This window comes from Myripristis murdjan, chromosome 3 (assembly GCF_902150065.1).
Source record: "Myripristis murdjan chromosome 3, fMyrMur1.1, whole genome shotgun sequence".
Classification (NCBI taxonomy): domain Eukaryota; kingdom Metazoa; phylum Chordata; class Actinopteri; order Holocentriformes; family Holocentridae; genus Myripristis; species Myripristis murdjan.
Window position 1 is genome coordinate 11,043,653 of NC_043982.1, and position 20,466 is coordinate 11,064,118.

The 20,466-nt window shown below is 40.4% G+C and overlaps 1 protein-coding gene across 1 annotated transcript in view; it reads left to right on the forward strand.

The window, feature by feature from the left end:
• Positions 1-684: 684 nt before the first annotated feature.
• Positions 685-20,466, forward strand: part of ly75 (lymphocyte antigen 75) — a 33,142-nt gene continuing 13,360 nt past the window's right edge. The window contains exons 1-21 of the mRNA XM_030048365.1: positions 685-1,013; positions 2,065-2,436; positions 4,587-4,760; positions 5,266-5,427; positions 6,668-6,787; positions 7,553-7,693; positions 7,827-8,030; positions 8,780-8,940; positions 9,114-9,221; positions 9,389-9,477; positions 9,693-9,862; positions 11,182-11,381; positions 11,645-11,787; positions 12,903-12,981; positions 14,023-14,094; positions 14,744-14,867; positions 15,217-15,252; positions 15,483-15,652; positions 16,639-16,706; positions 16,839-16,915; positions 17,059-17,195. Coding sequence (XP_029904225.1) covers positions 917-1,013; positions 2,065-2,436; positions 4,587-4,760; positions 5,266-5,427; positions 6,668-6,787; positions 7,553-7,693; positions 7,827-8,030; positions 8,780-8,940; positions 9,114-9,221; positions 9,389-9,477; positions 9,693-9,862; positions 11,182-11,381; positions 11,645-11,787; positions 12,903-12,981; positions 14,023-14,094; positions 14,744-14,867; positions 15,217-15,252; positions 15,483-15,652; positions 16,639-16,706; positions 16,839-16,915; positions 17,059-17,195 — 2,904 coding nt within the window. The 5' untranslated portion in view covers positions 685-916. The remainder of the gene's footprint in view (positions 1,014-2,064; positions 2,437-4,586; positions 4,761-5,265; positions 5,428-6,667; positions 6,788-7,552; positions 7,694-7,826; positions 8,031-8,779; positions 8,941-9,113; positions 9,222-9,388; positions 9,478-9,692; positions 9,863-11,181; positions 11,382-11,644; positions 11,788-12,902; positions 12,982-14,022; positions 14,095-14,743; positions 14,868-15,216; positions 15,253-15,482; positions 15,653-16,638; positions 16,707-16,838; positions 16,916-17,058; positions 17,196-20,466) is intronic.

Consider the following 20,466-nt stretch of genomic DNA (forward strand, 5'->3'; position numbering starts at 1 on the left):
GTGCCAGTTACAAGGGGGGCGCATCAAGTCAGCGGCAGAAACGAGAACAACACCGGAAGTTGAATGATTTTCCTTCAAATAATGGCATGCTTTCACATGATAAGAGATACAGTTGACTACGTCTGGGAAATTTAAGTAGCACAGGCCTGCTGGACGTGTCATGTTGAGGTGCAGTCCTGAGTAATACCTGGCAGACTCTCATGTCAGGAAGAAATATATCGCGCAGTGTAATGCCTGTTTTCACTTTGCAACTTACATTTGAATTGTTTGATCAACGGCGACGACAGAAAATAACGTAGGAACTGATATTTTTGCTAGTTTTGGAGCCAGCGTGTGCAGTAGAGTGTAAAAATTGTACTACAAGTTATAATATATACTTAATTGTATTAAATTACTACTTTAATCCATAACTGCGGGGAAAGCCAGTCCATATTGCCTTATACGGCCATAAAACCTAACCCTGATGGCCTGGAGCAGCTGTAGGCTAATTTAGTAGCAAAAAAAAAACTGGGTTATGACACGACTTAAATTGAGCAAAGTCACCAAAACGGAAGACATTTGAAGGAATTACACGATTTAAATTGTGCAACATCACTAAAACGGAGGACATTTGAAGAAATTACACTTAAACTTAGCCAGGCAGTTTTAAGCGTACGTCGGTTAAATCTAGCTGGGTCACAGGTTCGTCAACGGTCGTTTTATTTTTAAACTCCCAACCGGAAGCTGTGTTTGTGGCTGCCTCTGGCTTGACGGCAGTGTCAGAGGAGTCCGGGCTGCAGCTGACAGTTGTGAGAAGTGGGTTAGATGTTCATTTTCGGTTTGAAGCTCAACCATTGATCGGCCTATATTCACAGCTCGGCCCTGCGCTAGGCATATGCTCTATGTATGAATCCGACGGAGAGTCTTTGCCATCGCCATGCTGAAACTATCCAAAGCAACACACTGCCTTTGTTTGTTGTTTGTGTGGGAGACAACAGTTTTCTTGGGAACTTTCTCCCACGCTGGAAGTTCTGGTAAGTACGCCAGCTTTTTGGTTTTGCTTGTGTACTCATGCGGTATGTGCTGCGTTTTCAGTCGGGACAAAGGAGTTTTCTTCCTTTCCCAACTCGGCTCACTTGGATAACAGGAGGACCAGGGTTCAGATCCACACCGAGGGCAGTATGTAGGCGAAATGCGCCAGACAATAAGTTCAAACACAAGAGAGCCTTAACTTGAAGGATATTTAGTATAATTTGTTATTGCTTTCACCGCACAGTGAAATTGAAACCACGCCACATTTGACAGGACAAATAAATTTGCATACTCATCGCTACTCCGTCCCGCTCCCTTTCTCCTGTAGTCCACTGTATGCCATGTGTGGCCTAATACCTATTATACACACACACACACACACACACACAATATGATCATCTGTGCTTATAAAGATTCAGTGGACTTGTACAGGTAAAACTGGCTGCGTCATTATTTATCAAGGATTTTAGTTTGTAGTCTGTTCTGGAGTCTGGCATAAGACCATACAGTTGCACAAATTTGGCATAAATAGCTAGAGTATCTTAAATTTAAGCCATTTAGGCTGTAGTTTCAAAAAAGGACATTATCTTAGCTTTGGTTGGACACCAAGAACACTCCAGATATTTTGTGTCATCTTTTAAAACACTTGTGAAGACTTCTTCTTCTTCTTTTTTTTTTTTTTTTTTTTTTTTTTTTTTTTTTTTTTAAAGAAGAACCTTTTTAATCCTACCTATTTATTTACACCGTTTGCTGGCATATTAACCCATGTTGTGCTCCTTGTATTCCTTGTATTTTAATTTTATTCTGCACCCCACCTTGTCTACATGATGTGCACTGTTTTTTTTTTTTTTAATTCATTTTTATCTTGTGTTTCCGTTACTCTTGCTGATTTTATTAATTTATGTTTTTTAATTCCTGTAAAACACTTGGTAATGTGTTTCAAGGAAAGTGCTCTATAAATAAAGTTGGTATTTAAAAAAGAAGACATTTCTGGGTAAAGTTAGTGATCCTTTTTGGACACTGATGCTTTCTCTGTTTGTTGTATTGTCACAGACCAGGATGCTTTCACCATCCGGCACACGGACACAGGGCAGTGTATGGTGGCACAGGCCGCAGGTGTGGACCTCGCCCCTTGTAACAGCACCAGCGGGTCCAAGTGGTGGAAGTGGGGCTCGGGTCACCGGCTCTTCCACACAGACACATCCCTCTGCCTGGGCTTGGAGGTCCAGTCCAAAACCTTGTCCCTTTTTGACTGCGGGGGGGCCAGCCAATCGCTAGAGTGGCGCTGTATGGAAGGGGTTGTTTACACCGTGTACCAGATGGGCCTGTCGGTCAACAACGGCAAAGTCGGTGCCAAGCGGGACTCTGTAGATGCTTGGACACGAGATGCATCCCAGGACAACATCTGCCAGAGGCCATACCGTGGTAAGTGTGCTTCCATTTACTTTACTGGAGGGAGAGACTGCTTACAGAGCTGTCAGCAGTATGAAAAGTGCCTCAAGCAGTCCATTACTGAGGTCTGATCAGGAGGATTTCCAGGCATCAGTCAAAGGGCTGAGCCTGGTGCGTTAAATTCAGACAGGGAATCAGTCTTCTCCCTGAACTGGCGTTGAATTTACTCCAACCTCGTGATGCTTTACACCCCTGGATTTACAGCCTCTTCTGGCTTTTGTCACATGTGCCCTAACTGGTTTTTGCAGTAGTTCCTGTGTGCGGTGAACAGCGCTTACATGGTCGTTAGTTGCTGTCTCTCTGTGTGGTTAGCCCTGTATGGTAATTCCGGTAAATTGTGGAGTGTGTCAGGTTACATTTGAAGGAACAGTTCTACTTTTACGTCTCAGGAGCTGAACCCGTCAGAACAGCAAACAGGGGAACCATGTGTGTTTGTGCCTTGGGAGTTTTGGGGAATTCCTGCCTGTCTGGTTTATGACTGTGGATTGGCAGTAATTGCATCACTTTGTCAGGGCCTGTCAGGTGAAAAACACAGAACACACTGCTAAGAGCAACATAAATATTGCTTTCACTTTTGTTTCACAGTCATTGTTCAAAACACTATCCTGTTACAGGTAATTTCAACCCCTCTTGCTTTGGCAAATATTTTGGGGCTTCAACATAAAGTCTGCCTGTTCTTTGTAAAGAGGAAGAATTTCAAAAAATCCCCTCTGTCATCGTCTTTTTTGGATATGACATGCCCAAACTATATCAACAGACACAAGCGACAGTCAAAGTTCACATCTTGTCTTTTTAAATATTTTTTTTTTTTTTTTTTTTTTTTTTTTTTTTGCTTGCCAACAGAGAAATCATCTGTGTAAAAATCCCCCTCAATCTGCCTAAATCACTAAGTGTCTATAGGATTCTTATTTGCTCCTTGTTTAACTGCATCACTGAAATGTCTGTGGTAGTTAAATTTATAACCCTACTGTTGCATTTGTGTAAGATGATTCTAAGCCAAAGAATAAATAAATGTACTGATTAAAAAAAAAAAAATTACACCCTGGAGATGCAGTTGTTTGTTTTACTGAATTTAAAAGATTCCAGCGATTCTGAATTTCTACTTGCCAAAATGGTGTTAGGTTGTGTCAAACCCTGTTGTTAGACATGGGTTTGACACAGTTGTGATTGGAATACTATCCTGCTGCCAAATTTAAAACACAGGACTGGAAACTGCTGAACAGTTTTCACTTCTAAACTTATTTACATGACTCTTAATGTAGGACTAGACAGCAACCAAACCTGGGTCTCTAATAAAGTCGAATAAAAGCTTTGTTTGTCAAAGTGGAGTAAAACAGACCTATTAGGCTAAATCAATTCAGTTTTATGCAGCATACAGTATGTAAACACAGGCCTGCCTAAAAATTTTCCCCCACCCTCCTCCATAAAAATCGCACTTTGAACCTGTAGGTCCTAACTGGGAGGAGGGGCTGGGATGGCTAATGATGACAGTCAGCATTTTAGGGAGTTTCTCTGAATGAACAGAAAAAACAGAGTTTGGTTAAGAGACTTAAAGATGATCTGACATATGATATGACTTGTAATATCTCTCTTTTTGTTGAATCAATTAGTGTTGCTAAAATATTAGAGGCATTGTCCATATCCAATAATGGATTTGATATCAAATGGAGAGTGATTCAGATGTAGTACAACTTAACTAAACCAAAATGAAAAACCAGAACCAAAACTAAAAAACGCAAATGTCGATTTTCTGTCCATGTGATTTTTTTTGTTGTTGTTGTTGTTGTTTGTTTTTTTGTATGTTTTTTATTTCTGCCCTAAATCAAAGGATCTCAAGTCTTTCTTGCCAAACATCATTCCTAAACAAATGCTCACCTCATTTGGTATCCATGACTCATTTTATTTTGGTCTCATGTTATGGAAATTTTCTGGCTGGCCTGTGTCTGTGTGTCATAAGACTGAGAGGCAGTTTGGTGTTACGTAACACTACATCACCTCTCAGTTCACTTGCATCTAATCACTGTTGTGACATGATTTCAGCTTTTCTTGAAATTGACACGGATGCCAGAGCTTTGTAATAAGTCTAAAAGGTCAGTCTTTTGTCTTGTGTCTGCTCTGTGTAGTTGTCCACACCACCCATGGGAACTCTGCCGGCGCTCCCTGTGACTTCCCCTTCCTCTACAATGGGAGCTGGCATCACGGCTGCCTCCCAGCTGAAGATTACCCCGGAATGTCCTGGTGTGCCACCACTTCCGACTATGACCAGGACAAAAAGATGGGACACTGTCTAATACCTGGCATGTTGTATTTCATTACTTCCCAGCATTCTCAGCCGTTTTCCTGGTCCTGTCTAGATGGTAACCCTAGTTTTGCAAATCTTGGTTTGAACTCTTGCAAGTTTGGTTAATGTTAAGATTAGGGCAGAGTCAAGTGCTGCTCTGCTGAATCAAGTGCACAGGTGCATGATTTTGGCAAATCTATGGTTACCATGTGGACACGACCCATTTTTCTGTTTTAAGATAGTGGCTATGGAGACAATCACCGAGCCAGTTTGAATTTGATAACAGATTTCCTGATTTGCATTAATGTTAAGGCCATGTGAATCTAAATATGTCTTTCATTTTCCTGCCATGGCCTGATATTTTCCACAGTACAGTCTTTGATAACAGTGATGTAAAATATCTGCTGTCAAATGAATGCATGTAAGCTGTTTTGTTTACTTTTAATGAATAATGATAAATCCATCCATGATCAACAGAACTGTCTAATACACATTCTCACACTCTCCCCTTGTCTTCACAGAGGAAGGTTGCCAAACCTTGTTTGCAGGACAGGAGGGGGGAACTTGCTATGAGTTTGTTCCTGGTGCAGCAGTGACCTGGTATGAAGCTTTGGATTCATGTCGTAGCCAGGAAGCTGATCTTCTCAGTCTCTCTGGTCCAGAAGAGCTCTTCTCCACCTCCCGTAAGACTGACTGACTGCCCTGTGCTGACTAGTATTGTACAAGTTGTACAAATTTATTTATGAAGCCTGCTTAAAAACAATACTACTTTGCATAATGTAGCATAGATGAAAAGAGTTAGGGTACAATACAGTGTCAAAACCAACATTGCAACTTATAACCACAACAGCAACACAGTGCTTGCAAATGTGAAGTCATGCAGACTCAAAGGCAGAGTAATAAAGCTGAATTGTCAGATACTTTTGAAAAGTAGCGATTGAGAGGGCAGAAAGGTTTGTAAACATGGAGGCTGTTACACAGTCGAGAGAACCTGTCTACCAGCTGCAAAAATACTAGTGATAATAATCTAATCTTTTGATGAGAATGTGTGGGCGTTTGCCGAACTTAGACCTCAGTTGTGTCTTGACAATGTCACATGCCTTGCATTCAGAGCTTATGATGTTCTTGTTTTAAAGGGACAGTTCACCCATTTTGAAAGTTATTTAAATGTCATTGGTTATCCAACAAGTGAAGAATGTGCTCTTTGCATTTAACAAATTTGCACCGAGACAACTCCTTGTAGATACATTTTTTTAAAAAGCCTTTAGTAAATGTCTAATTCACAGTCGAACATTGAAACTCACGCCAACATGTTTCAGCCTGCTGGGCCTCATCGGAGTAAAGAACTGGTTACTAGTGTTTGTTGATGTTTGTTGCCTCACAAGGAAAGAAATTTCAGTTTCTCTTCGCTTCCCTTATTTGACAGTCAACCGTCTTGTCAACATGTCAAGAGTGGCTGTTGTGGTTACAGCAGCTGCAGTTCTCAAATAACCCCAACAGTCTGATTGTTTTGTCTGAAATAACTCTGATCAGTTTCATTTTAGGATACTGAGATGATTTTAGGGTTTTTAAACAGTTCTAGTTTAGACTCAACTGTCAGCAGCTGTCCTGTTGCTGTACACACCTTGAAAGCTGCTCTTCTCTCTTTCTTTCTTTCTTTCTTTCTTTCTTTCTTGTCTTGTCTTGGTGTCTTTTGCTTTCTTTTTATTATTATTTATTTTTATTATTATTATTATTATGTTTCCATCTTAGTCTATGTACAGCATGATTTGTGTTAGATTTATTTTATTATGTTACATTTGCTGGTAGAAAATGATTTTATTTGTTCACTTTGTCTTAGACTCATAATGTTGTCTTCTTATCCCTTACAAAACTGCTTGTGCTGTTGCGCAACCTGTGTGTTGCGATGTCTGCATGGTGTAGTCATGGGCGGTCTGGGCAAAATGCCTGACAAGATGTGGATAGGACTCCACCAGCTGGACACATCTCAAGGCTGGCAGTGGTCAGATGACTCGCCTCTCTCCTACCTGCGCTGGGAATCAGGTGAGACCTATATGTTTGTGATGATGGTGCAGTCACTCTTTTTCTCCTTTTACTGTCTGTACAGTGTTACTGAACTACCCTCTATTTATCATGCAGTTTTATTTGCAGGTCAGAGAATTGATATATCCCATAAAAAAACAGCAACTTCATATGCTCTCAATCTGATAATTGCAGCAACCCATTTTAAGATTGCATTCTTTAAAGATTATTAATTCATATATTTTATTTTTTATTTTCCAATTTATTTTTCAGCCCTTTTGAGCTCTGCTTTTGTTGCTGTCCCTTCTTTCAGCACAGTCAGTGTCAGTGAGAGAAACAATGAGGCCAGTGTGGCCAATAAGCTCATTGTGGCCGGTTATTGGGCGCAGTGTGGCATTGCGATTGTTACTGTTGTTGAATAATCCATTAATGTTACTGAATGGAATGCTTTATAAAGCCTTCTAGCTATTGTAATTTGTCATGCTGTTTTCTGTGTCAGGCGATGTGTTGTCCTTGTTCTGCTCTGTGACCTACAAGGTAACTGCATCCATGTGACCCAATACTGATTTAAGCTCTTGATGGCCATTAGTCACAGTATGTCAAAGGCCAGTTGGCGCATTGTCTCAGCATTACATGGTGAACCATTATTTCAAAATAGAGTTTATTTTCAGCATTATTTTTGCGTCTGAAATTTTAACTCAATGTTGCAGTAGTCTGTTGTCGCAGTCAGTCACTGGGTTTGTGTGTGTATATGTGTGTGTTTGTGTTGGCATTTGTGTTTGACAGGAAGTCCGGACACCTCCATACTTGTTGAATCAGACTGCGGAGTGCTGAACTCTAAGAAGAACTATGAGTCTGAGTCATGCAACAAGCGGCTGCCGTATGTCTGCAAGAAGAGGGTCAATGCTTCTCACACAACTACAACAGGTCAGCTGCTGCTGTCCTCAAAGTCATAGTAAAAAAAAAAAAAAATGTTGATGTACACTCATATTGTGCATTTGTTTCTCTCAAAATTAGCCCAATGGCCTTTTCTTCTCTCTTTGCCTCTCTGGCTCTCCAGAGTCTACAGCATATAAAGAAACCGTATGTGCAGATGGCTGGGTCCCGTGGAGTGGCTGGTGCTACAGGCTGGTGAAGGATGAGCCCCAGAACTTTGTAGATGCCCAGTTGCACTGTAACAACACCGAAGGCGGAGGGGGAGGTTCTCTGGCCAGCTTCCACTCGTTGGACAGCAAGGAGATGATGAGCACAAATTTCCAGCAAGGTGTGTCTCCTCCGTATCCTGGTTCACTGCAGGCCCCTTCAGTTCCCTTAACATGTGGATGTACACAAATCCATCCTGGCAAATCATTTAACCCAGTGTTCAGTCCTTTTTTGTCATACAGCTTGTGGAACATCTGCAAGTGTGTCAAGAATTTGGTAGAACGAAATACCGTTGGCTTGAAAAAAGGCGGATTACTCCCCCATTTTGAGACAATGCCACCCTACTCTAGAAAACTCTCAAAATATGTTGATTTGCATTGGAAATGAGAACATGAGAAATTATTGCAGTTGTGAGCAAAAGAGGGTTTTATGACACCAAATAAAATTATGACTTAAAGGAACAGTTTAACTTTAATGCCAAAACAAATTCAGGAAGGATAGATACATTTTGCCCATGTTCTTCAGAAGGAAATAGTTCCCAAAGAAATTCTTTGCCGCTCAGGGCTGAGGATTATGGTGGTTGTCTGTGTCTTTGTTTTTGGGAAAAGCTGTTCTGTTTTGACACTGAAATTTTTGATGGTTCTGAACTCCACAAATGAATATCTATCCAGCTTTATTGTTTTGGGGTGAAGGAAGCCAGAGGAAATCACAGTAGATAGGAAACCTCACAATCACACACAAACTGGCAGAATAGACTGCCCAAGGAAAAATATCTTTTTGTATTTTGGCTGCACTGTTTTATATAGTTGCACATCTTAAAAATTCCATTACATGATTTGCACTTACAGTATGTGTTTCGTCTTCCATCAGAGGGCCAGGTGTTGGATGTGTGGATCGGTCTGATAGGTACAGGCATGGACTCCATTGTCTTTAAGTGGGCTGACGAGATGCCGGTCACTTTCACTTACTGGGGCCCAAATGAGCCATCCCAGCCTGCCCAGGATCCCGGCTGCGTCTTCTATTCTGGACCGGTGTGTATGTGTGTGTGTGTGTAACTACAGAGTATTGAGATTTTTTCCCTGGAAATCAGCTCATATTGTTCTAGGAAACCTAGGGAGTGTGTGTATCACCTTTATTGTGTTTGCGTGTCCTCTTTGGATTGTCTATGGATCCGCAAAATCAAATCTGTGTCTGTTCTCTGCAGTCTCATGGTTGGAGGGTAGGAAACTGCACAGAGAAACTGCCTTTCATGTGTCAGAAGAAAGGAGAGGTCAGGGAGTCGGCGACAGAGCTTGGATGTCCACCAGAGGGTGTAAGCATTGTCATTTTGACCTGATTTTTACATGTATGCTTTGATCAGTAGTGCATTTTAAGAAAACCCGCAATACCTTTTAAACAGTGTGTGTGTAGATTTTTGCTGACCTGAGTGATTTGGTTGATCAAAAACTCCCAAGTCCAACAACTCCTGTCCTCCCTCAGGGCTGGAAGAGACATGGTAACTCCTGCTATCAAGTGAACACCAAGAAAGTGTCCTTCAAAGATCGCTGTAACATCGCTATAAGAAACAGGTAAAACTGTGTCTTCATGATGAAACTTTGCTTGTTTTTGCCCCTCAGTTGTCCACATGAATGCATGCCATGTGGTGCCATTTCAAAAGAAGAGTTGAACAGTGTTTCTAAAAACAGATTCTTTCATTCCAATGTGCCATTGAAACACTATTTTTACTGTCCTTTCTATGTTTGAGCAGGCAGAAAAGTCACTTCAGTTTTATTGTTTCTTCCAGGTTTGAGCAGGCTTTCATCAGCCGTCTGCTTGTGGAGCAGATCAGTAGGGAAACTCAGTATTTTTGGATCGGGCTCCAGGACATTAAGAACACAGGGGAGTACCAGTGGCTGAGCCAGAATGGATCACAGGATCCAGTTATGTACACCAACTGGGGCTCGAGTGAACCAGGTGAGCACAGACCACACTTTCCCGATTTATTGCTTCTGAACAAATCCACCAGTACCAAACAGAGATGTACCACAGGACCGCAGGATTGGCTGTGTCATGACAAGCTCATGGAAATGACAGAGTGTAGGATTATAGAATTATAAAATGCTGAATGAGTATTTGATTCTGTGCCTGTCTTGCCAAATAGCTGATGGTTCGGCTGGGGAAATTCAAATGAATCATACAGTACAACACAGTCAGGCAACAGTTCCTATAATAACACAAGGATAATGCAATACTGTGTTTAGAAATGCAGCCAAACAGCCAGGTGCTATGTTTTTCCTTTCAGCCTTTAATTGCTGTGGTGATATTCTATGCCAGAGACCTGGAAGTAGTGATGGGCGATATGGACTAAAAATTTTATCACGATAATTTCTGGCATTTATTGCGATAACGATAAAAGTGACGATAAAAAATATAAAACAATTCAACTCCATCTTTTTGACTACAAATCTATCACCGCATTCAGTCTTGAGAACCCCACAAATACTGCTCAAAAATAATACTTACTGTAGTCAAATACGCTACTAAACTATACCAATTAAGTTTAAGTAGTACACCTGTACTGCATCCTTTGTAATCACCGCTTTTTTGCAAACTTTTCAAATGACAGATGTTTGCTCCACGTCAGACTTACTGTAGCCAAACCAGTTCCAGATAATCGAGCTGGAGCCTCGTTTAGCAACGAGCTCTTCGCTATCAGCCCCGCCTTCCGCCATGCTTGTTATTGTGCTACACCTACACGTGTGAGCTGCCGGCTGCCAGCGGCGAGTGCGTTGCGCACGTAATTACGTCATCAACAGGAGTTTATCGTTATTATCGCGAGATGACATATTCTTACCGTGGGGAATTTTTTTGACGATATATCGCAAACGATAACATATCGCCCATCCCTACCTGGAAGTAAATGATTGTTTGAATCTGTTGCATTCTTAACAGCATGTTTCCTGCTTGAATGAAAATATGTCTAGAATAAGGACAAAGAATTGATTCAAGGTCAGAATGGTGAGATATAAATAGTAAAAACAAACAAACAAAAAAAAAACCTGTGAATCGTGATTTGTAACTGATTATTTTTTACCCCAACCCTGCTAGTAATATTATAGAGTAATATGAGTTATATTATTGCAATATTATATAATATCGTATCATGTTTTTGGCCATCAATAGTAAATAACACAAGCTGTGTGTGTTTTGTTCTATGTGAACAAGACCTTTTTAAAACATTTCGTACAATATGAGGATTTTCTTTGTGTTGTATCTACATGTGTTTATTTCAGATCGAGATGGAGGCTGTGCAGTGATGTCCACAGCCAAACCCCTGGGCAAATGGGAGGTGAAGAACTGTACCATTTTTAAAGCTGGGACCATTTGTAAGACAGACCTCACTCCACCACCAGCACCAGAGCCAGAGCCAAGCTCCAACACATCTTGTCCTCAAGGATGGATGTCCAGAACCGGCGTCAAATACTGCTACAAGGTGTGTTAGATCTCCTTCACTCTTGGGACTTCTACTAAGTTACAGAGGAATCTAAGGAAGAAGGAACAAAAGAGGTGATTCTGAAGGGTCTGAAGCCGAAATCTGTTCACAAGCGGTCACTGAAGACACATTTGAGATGCACGATAATGCCAGGTGCTGTCCGTTTGTGACCTGAGACGGATGTTAAAACGAAGTCTTTTTAGGGCCTGTGTGTATTAACGCCTTGTGTATGTCCTCCCCCATCCTGTGTTTCACCTCCTCAGGTCTTCCACAAGGAGCGTCTGAGCAGGACGCGCTCCTGGGAGGAAGCAGAGAGGTTTTGTCAAGCTCTGGGTGCCAACCTGCCCAGTTTCACCCGCCAGGAAGAGATGACAGCCCTGCACTATGTCATGCGAGACACCATCAGGTACACACACACACACACACACACACACACACACACACAGACAAGACACATGTATCCATGTTTTCATGCCTCCATGCCAGCGACAGCCGTGCCTGTAGGCATTATGTTTTCAGGTTGTCTGTCCATCCATGTGTAAATCTATTGCATTCCTGTGAATACGATATCTCAGGAGCTGCTTGTGGGAATTTCTTCAAATTTGACACAAACATCCACTTGCACTCAAGGATGAACTGATTACAACTTGGAGGTTAAAGGTCAAGATTGTCAAGATCAGTCCTCTGTACACCCCTGTAAAAATAGTGTCTAAGTGAAGACAGGATGTTTCTCACTGGAAAATATTCACTGCAATCATACATGTTAGTATAGTGATAACTTCATTTTCACCAAAAAATACCTTGTATTAAATACCTCCAAACTCTTCACTACAAATATTATGAGTCTGGGCAGGCATGAATGTAAACTGCAACCTGTCAGGTTCACTCAGGCATAGATCCACAAGCCATTTTTTTTTTTTTTTTTTTTTTAAAGCATGGTTATGCTTATTAAGTAACCTTAGTTCAGCAAAAACATCAAAAAATTTAAACAGAAAGTTGTTAGACCCATACATACACTGACACACACCTTGCCAAACTATGTGTGTCTGTTTGTGTCTGTTTATGTTCATGCGTGTGGTAATCATTTCATCTCACACTGGTCCTGCCAGTTGCTCCACAGCAGATAAATGCTAAACATGCAGATTGGGTTCACTGACAAACCTCTGAGTTCAGCCTCCTAAAAGCTTTCCTCTCACATAAACACTCAGTACTCCACTTGAACATTGAAATAAACACACAGCATGTTCTGTCCCGCACTTCACACTTGTTTGGAGAGAAGCGGAGTTGACACACAAACAATATCTTGCTGTTTGGATAAAGGTGCATAAACTTCCAACAGTTTGTATCTGATCATGCTAACAAAATGCTAACATCACTTTACAACTGCACAGTAGTTTAGAGAATCTTCCGTTTCCTCTTGTATCTGGCGTTTTCTCATTCTTTAGGTTTCAGAGATCTAGATCAGGATCAGTAAATAAAAGACGCTAAGACGGTGGTTTTCTCTTGTTGCCCTTGTTGCAGTGATAGCCGTTTCTTCTGGGTTGGCCTGAACAGGAGGAACCCAGCAGACCGCTCTTGGGAGTGGAGCGATGGCCGACCTGTGAGTACACAGCTAATACACTGCAAAATATATCTGTTAACATGTTATTTAACTCTGCATTGACTCTTAAATCCACATTTTTCTTAAATTTGTAAGTAAAACAAAATTCTGGTGTGAGGTAACATTTTCTTGAATCAGCCATCTAGTTGAATCAAGCAAGTTGATGAAGTGAAATAAGGGTGTAAGGTTTGTTCAGTAGGTAGGATAACTTGGATTTTGGGTTGCAGTTTTGTTGGCCATTGGTTTTACTTTATTGTGCTCTAATAAAAGGATCAGAACTGATTACTTCTAAAACAGAAACCACGTATATATGCAGGATACAGCATAAGAACATGTAGCTATGTCATTTTTGACCCATCACATGCATTCTAGGATTAAAAACCTTAATACTCTGATAGGTCTTTTGGAAATCAAAATATTCCCAGAAGATCTAGTTTCAAAGTTCCCACTGCTCATGGAACTTCTGGAAAGTCAGGGAATTTTGGAAAGTCTATCCCACACAGGGAAAGTCAGGGAAATAAATAAATTCTTTGGTCAATTGATGGAATATCATGAATTGTTTTCACCTCAATTACAAAAACAACAAAAACAAAACAAACAAAAAAAAAAGCATAACCAACCATAACCAGGCTTAGCCATAGGCTACATAATTATTTAGTCTGTTTTTTGTGCTGTAAAGGCTCCCATTTTAATTTAACTATATAATCCATTTTACTGTTGAAGCCCATTTTACAGTAAAGGCTGCCACACACGGTCACTTCAAACCTGACAGCAGTAGCGTTAAGGCTTATGGATCTGCAAAATCCTTGAATCTAGTTCAAAGTACATTGGAACCAAGTGGAATTATCTCTCAGTCTGCAGAGTTTTCACTTGTGTGTTTTTTTTTTTTTTAATATTCAATTGAGGCACTCAGTATTAGATTGTATTAATTTTTCAGTACACAACCCTGCAGCTCTGTTTTTTTTTTTTTTTTGTTTTTTTTTTCATTTAACTCTTTTTGTTTTGAACAGAACTTTGTTTTTTTCAATGTCTCCTCGGCAGGTACCTATGGGTGTTTTACACCATGATCTGCATGAGGACGATGCATACAATCGGAACTGCGCTGCATTTAAGGTGAGCTGGGACAGATTTACCAAGGTGTGCTCTTTAGCATTTGTAAGGCATACTGGGTAGATCTGCACAGCCTGACCTGTGTATCAAGGCCATTTGCTCAGCTGCTGAGAAATTTTACAGATGAAATACGCCCCTGTTGACATAGTGACTTCATTTTAAATTTTATTTTCATATCAATGAGTATATTTTTAGGTGTCTGTAACTGTAACTTTCCAGCCATGATGACCTTTCACCACATTGTTGGATCAGTTCCCTCACACCGTGGCACTGCTATTTCAGACAACTTTTTTTCTGGTGCGCTTGTCTTACTTGATTTTGACCCTTGCACTCATTGTTCGTAAAGTGTCACTTATATAGAAACAGGAACCACAATGCCACAATTTTAAGATAAGAAAACTCTATTCATCCCTCAGAAGGAAATGCACTGCAGTTGCTGCCGCAGCACAAGAGCAAAATGCATAGATAGAATAAATTAGGTCCAACTAAATACATATAAATTTTAATTGACCAATGCTATGTTATGTATGTGTATATATATATATATATCTCAATCAGGGTCAATCAGGGTTATGAATTAGGAGAATGTTAATGTGTGATAATATATGTGAGCCCTCCAAGTTTTGATTCAGATGCTCTCTGTCCTCATCAGACAATGAGGAACAGCTTGAAACACTTGTTTGAATTCCTGCTCCACGACATTCGTCCCAGGCCTTTCTATGCTACGCCTTTCCACTGTGATGCTAGGCTAGAATGGGTCTGCCAAATACCCCGGGGTAAGATTACCCACCAAAGCACTACTGTTGCTTATTGTTTGTGAAGAGCGACAGTAATATCTCTCATGAAGGCTGCTCAACAAAAAAGGATTGGTATTTCATTGGCATTTGGCTTCCACATAATTTAATCCAATTAATTTGTGTTGTTCTCTTATTTGCGCAGTGATAAAACACAGCAGTAGTGATGTGTAGCAGTGATAAAATAATGTTTTTTTACTATTGTGATTTAAAAACCTAAGAGGCTTACAAATACCACAAAAAATTGTTCCAGCATGTAACATGGTTGGGTTAGTTGAACCCTTTTAGTCACATTCAGCTGCTGAGTTAGTCTTTGATTGTGTTTCAACAGGAAAAAAACCAAAGACCCCTGACTGGTACAATCCTGGTAAGCCCAACTGTTTTGAGCATCTGTGTTTTAAGTCTAATTTCAGTCTGTGCTCCAAAATTTTGGTTCATCAGTGGCCATCATTTTCTTGCTTCAACTTTGTTTTTGCTCAGGTAAGCTACAAACAGTAGCATTTCATTAGTGCTTATTTATGGCTGGATGAGCGATGGGTGCTGTCACCGTCCAAAATACACCCTGGTTTTTACAGTGCTGTCTGTCATGTGCTTCAGGTGGGCACCATGAGACGTCGATTTTTGTAGATGACCGGGAGTTTTGGTTTGTGTCGGAGCCAAAGCTGACATTTGAGGAGGCCAGACTCTTTTGCAGTGCAAATGGTAGCCAGCTGGCTGTACCACATAGCTTCACTGCTGCCACACAGATCCACCAGTACCTGGCAAAGGTAAATGAGATGATACCTCACCATGTCCTGACAGATTCACAGGAATGGCATAAAATTATAACAATCAATCAGTCCTTTAGTTTTTATTTATGTAATTTATTCAGTTCAACTGAATGCAGTGCCCTTATTTTAATATAATTTTATGTAAAAAAAATAATATTGTAAATACACTGAACATTTCATGTAGCACTGTTATGTTTGTTTTAAGCATAAAAATACATGTCTTCGTTAGCATGAAGACATTTAGAGCCGCACACCATATAGTTCCTGTCTAGACTTACTTTAATATAGTGACATTTTGAGCAATCTGCTCATCCTCCTTTTAGCCAGAACAGGGACTTGCCATCTTTTATGCCCATAATGCTAAAGAAAACATGTGCCATAGTCCAGTACACAACACCTGGTGCAAAATTGCCTTAGTAATGTGGACAATAATAGTGCTGTATTGTCTTTTCTTACTACAAGTCTGAGGAAGAGCAGAGATTGAAACATCACAGTACAGTAAAGTGAGCTTGGATAGGAGCTGTGTGTAGCACCCAACTGAAATGTTTCATAACTCACTTGCACGTGTAGATATTTCCAGCACAGATTGGCATTCCCACCACAGACAACATTTTCAGATAAATATTATTTAAAGCATGATTTACATCAATACTTGCAACACACATTTAAGATTTTACCTTTCAGGCATCATCCTACAAAAAAAGCAAAAGGAAACATAATTCTACATGGCCATCAATGGCTAATTAATTTTGTATATTGGAACACTAAAATGTGCAATAGTTTTACTAGTAATCATCAATCTTTAAGAGCACTTTTTTCAAAAATGGCATTTTATGTTTTTATAATCAAGTTACAACACAATCAGATTACATTTTTTTTTTTCAAAAAAAAACTTTGCTGGGCCAGTCGTTCCATTATTGCTTAATCACCCTTATAATTTAATCCCATAATGCAGTGCTGAGACTTTTGATGCTGTTGAACAGGTGTCAAGTTCTCCTCAGCAAAGCTGGTGGGCCGACGTGAGAGAGCCTGGGCGTTTCTACCCCATGACGTAAAGCAACATAGACACACTCACACTCACATATGTGCAAAAACAGTCAAATATTGATGACACTCATGCCTTGTAGCATGTGATGTTATGAGCACAAACAGTGGCAGTAATAATGTACGCTTCATGTCCCAGGTTCAGACAGATGCACTTCTATCATTCACTTTTCCTGGGCAGATGCACCTCTCTCAGCCTTGAAAGCCTCTTCCCAGGTGAGTAAACATCACTCTGATTCTACTGGCATAACCAATCTGGCTTTAGAGCATGAAAGGTTAGATGCACATTTCTGGGTTTGATTAGGATTAACTAAATCTCAGCCACGCCCACATGCTTGCTGTCATATGTTTGGTCACAGAGTACGACAACAGTTGTGAACGGCGGCTGCCCTTTGTGTGTGAGAGGCACAACACCACGTCAGTGGAGAGAGACCCTTTGGAGCCTCATGCTGGAGGACTGGCCTGTGAGAACGGCTCCATTGCCTTCAGAAATAAGGTTTGACTCTCAAACACATTCACTCCACTTGCCCATTTTAGTAAAGGAGTGTAAGGAGCAGACCAGTTATGACCTGGGGGCTGTACTACGAAGGAGGCTCAACATACCCAGGCTTTGTGTTCACTATCAGGCTCAACAAAACCTAAAGCTCCAATCAAAGTTAAGTGGTATCACGACGGCGGTTATCATCAAGGTTTGTTAAGTTCGGCTGTCAGCTTTGTGCTCTGTGCGCGTTCACATAAAAGAGGCCGTTTTGGCATCATATGATTCTACTTCCACGAAAAATGGACCGTTCATGGATATGCATATTTCACGCAAGAGGAGCAGCTTGTCCCCATGGAAAGCTATGAAAATTTTTAAAATAAAATTACCGCTAAGAGCAACACTGTGGCAGCAAATAAGGCGAGAGAGGAGTGCTGGCAGAAAATTGCTGATCGAGTGAATGCGTAGGCTAAGTCAACACTGACTCTCATTATGTTCTATATATTCATTCGGTAATATGAATTTTAGTTTAGAAATATCTAACTTCAGTAGCTTTATGGGAGTGTTGCCTAGGAATTGGAGGTAAAGCCTGAGGTTAAGTCAGGTGACTGAAAGTGTGTGTGGGTGAGTCTAGCAGTGTCGGACAGAGCAGGCGGTGGTTACCATGGTTACTACATGACAATTTTGACCACTATTTACACTGCTTAGAGCTACTTGTCAGTAGTTTCAGATAATTTGAAGTTTAACTAGAATTATGGAGCCATTTCTGTTGATGTTTGTTTGCTCCTTTTTTGTTAAATCTTTTTTTCTAAATCAGAATAAGTGGCGTTTGGAGTGCGTTTGAATCACTACGGGCTGCTCCCGTCCAGTCATCACCTTCGGATGCTGTGACAGTCACCGTTATAATATAAGCGGTTTCCTTTCAAAAAGTAGGCTACTATAACAAAGTCTTTGATACAACAGAATATTTATAACAAACGTGAAGTCTGTGGACCACTAATAGTATGCCTGCATTGTGCATATGTGCCACCAATCACTGGACAAAAATTACTTTGTGATTTCACCTGCACATTGATGCTATGAAAGGATTTCCTATTTATATAGTCTCCCTCGTTCTCCCCCAAGGTTCCTGTGATTGGGATGTGGGTGCAATCTATTGCACCCATAACCCTGGGGAATCCTATAAAGAATTAGATTTCATTATGCAAGTAGCTTAAGTCATACTGATAATAGAGAGAAGTATGAAAACACACTACCTGCTAGTTGGTAAAATTCATCTTTAACAGTTAGCATGCTCACATGGCTAGGGAACACCACAAATATATTCAGCCTCTCAGTGAGAGCAAGAACCACCTTGTGAATAGCACGACACACAGTGTTCTTACTCAGATTTTCTGCATCACCGACTGAATGCATGTAGGTTCCTGTGGCAAAAACACAGAGCGCCACGCACACCGTTTGCCCTACTGTGAGCGCACAACTTCTATCCGTGGCATTCCTGACACTTGGCTCAACAAGTGACCAAATGTAGCGTATTCCCTCAGATGAAAATCTATACCATTCATGGAGAATAGCGTCAGGAAATGCCAGCGGATCCGCGCGATGCCTAAATACTCTTTGTCTCCACGGACAATCCTGGCTCCCAGGTCCACCGGATCATCAATGAATGGTGACACCACCTCCAAAAGAATTAAATGGGGAGACAGCGCCGCTTTTATAGCCGAGGTTAAACTTAGCTCATAACCTGGTCGGGACCAGGTTATGAGTTAAGCATAAGTTACCATGGTGATCTAACTGGGTTAAAAGAGAGCCACCTTCGTGATACAGGAAAGCCTGGCTTTAGACTCAACATATCTCGCTAACCCACTAAACCTGCTTCGTAGTACACCCCTCTGGAAGCCTGGGATGATCATGTAGGAGAGACTGCTAAAAACTAAAAAGAAATGGAAATGAAGAAGGATTAATTGATTGTCATACTCAATACTTTATTACTAGTCAGGTTTCCATCCAAATATATCGAAATTTTTGAGCAAATTTTGTCAAAATGCGCATAAGAAAATAATAACTAATTTCCATTAGTTTTGTTTTGCGATTATTGGGAGAAGAGTGCGCTGTGAGATGACATCATAAGATAGCGTCTGTGTCCACTGAACAACAACAAACACTCAGCTGACACTCAACAGTTGATCATGGACAGATTTCTGTTGAACTTGTCGGCTCTTGGGAGAAGTCTGGTTATTATTTTGGCAGCGCTAACTTCGTACCGAACCATCCTAAATAAGAGAAGACATAGAAGAATGTTAATGTTAAGAGTGTTGTCAGAAATAGATGGAAGGAAGTGTGACGTGGTATCCAGTCCAGTCATCGTTTATTCGCAAAACCTGTTTCCACAGCAAAAAGTCGCATTTTCTTTTATTGATACGCTGAGAAATCCACCCCCTCCAAGCGTAAAAACTTTTTTTGCAAATTTTCGGCCATTTTTCGAATTTCTGGCGTTTCCATCCAAGTTTGTTTTTTTTTTTTTGCAATTTTTGAAAATGCGAATTAAAATAGGTGGATGGAAACATGTTTATTGTTAAAAACAGCTAAAGGTGGTGTACCATTTCTGGGCCACTTTTGTTGTTTGATTTATTTTTATTTATTTCTGAAGATAAATGGCCCAATGTTAAATGTCAAGTAGCGTTGAACAATTAATAAAATTATTATCAAAACAGCACTACAGCCAAGTGAAATATCTCAATCACGGGAGCTGTAATTTTTATTCCTATTAAAATTGTGGATCATACCTTCATCACAGTATCTGTAAAATGAATCGCAGTATTTTTATTTATTTATTTTTAAACTATATCATAGTATAGCAAGTGTCTCTCTAGAATCACCATTTTGCATCGATGTTTAACAATCATACAGGAATAAATCCATCACAGAAGAAGAGGAGACATTCAGTTCTCCAGTATCTTCAATAGGCCAGAATACAGTGCAGTCACATGACATGTTGCACTTTGATTGAGGGAAAGTGGGTGCATCAAAAATAAACTTTAACACATTACCATAAAATAAGTTCTTGAATGCACCAAACATTATGGAAGAGCAATGAAAGGTGGAATCTGTCTTGAATGATAAGAGCACATCTGGAGTGAGTTTTGGGAGAAGATAGGAGAGAGATATATGCTTCAGATGTGAGGTGTGAGTTTTTGAGTACCTGCTGGTCATCAGACGGTAGAGTTGTTGACAGAAAAAGAGAGACAGCTGGATCTCCTGATGAAGATGTTTTATTTCCACACAAGTG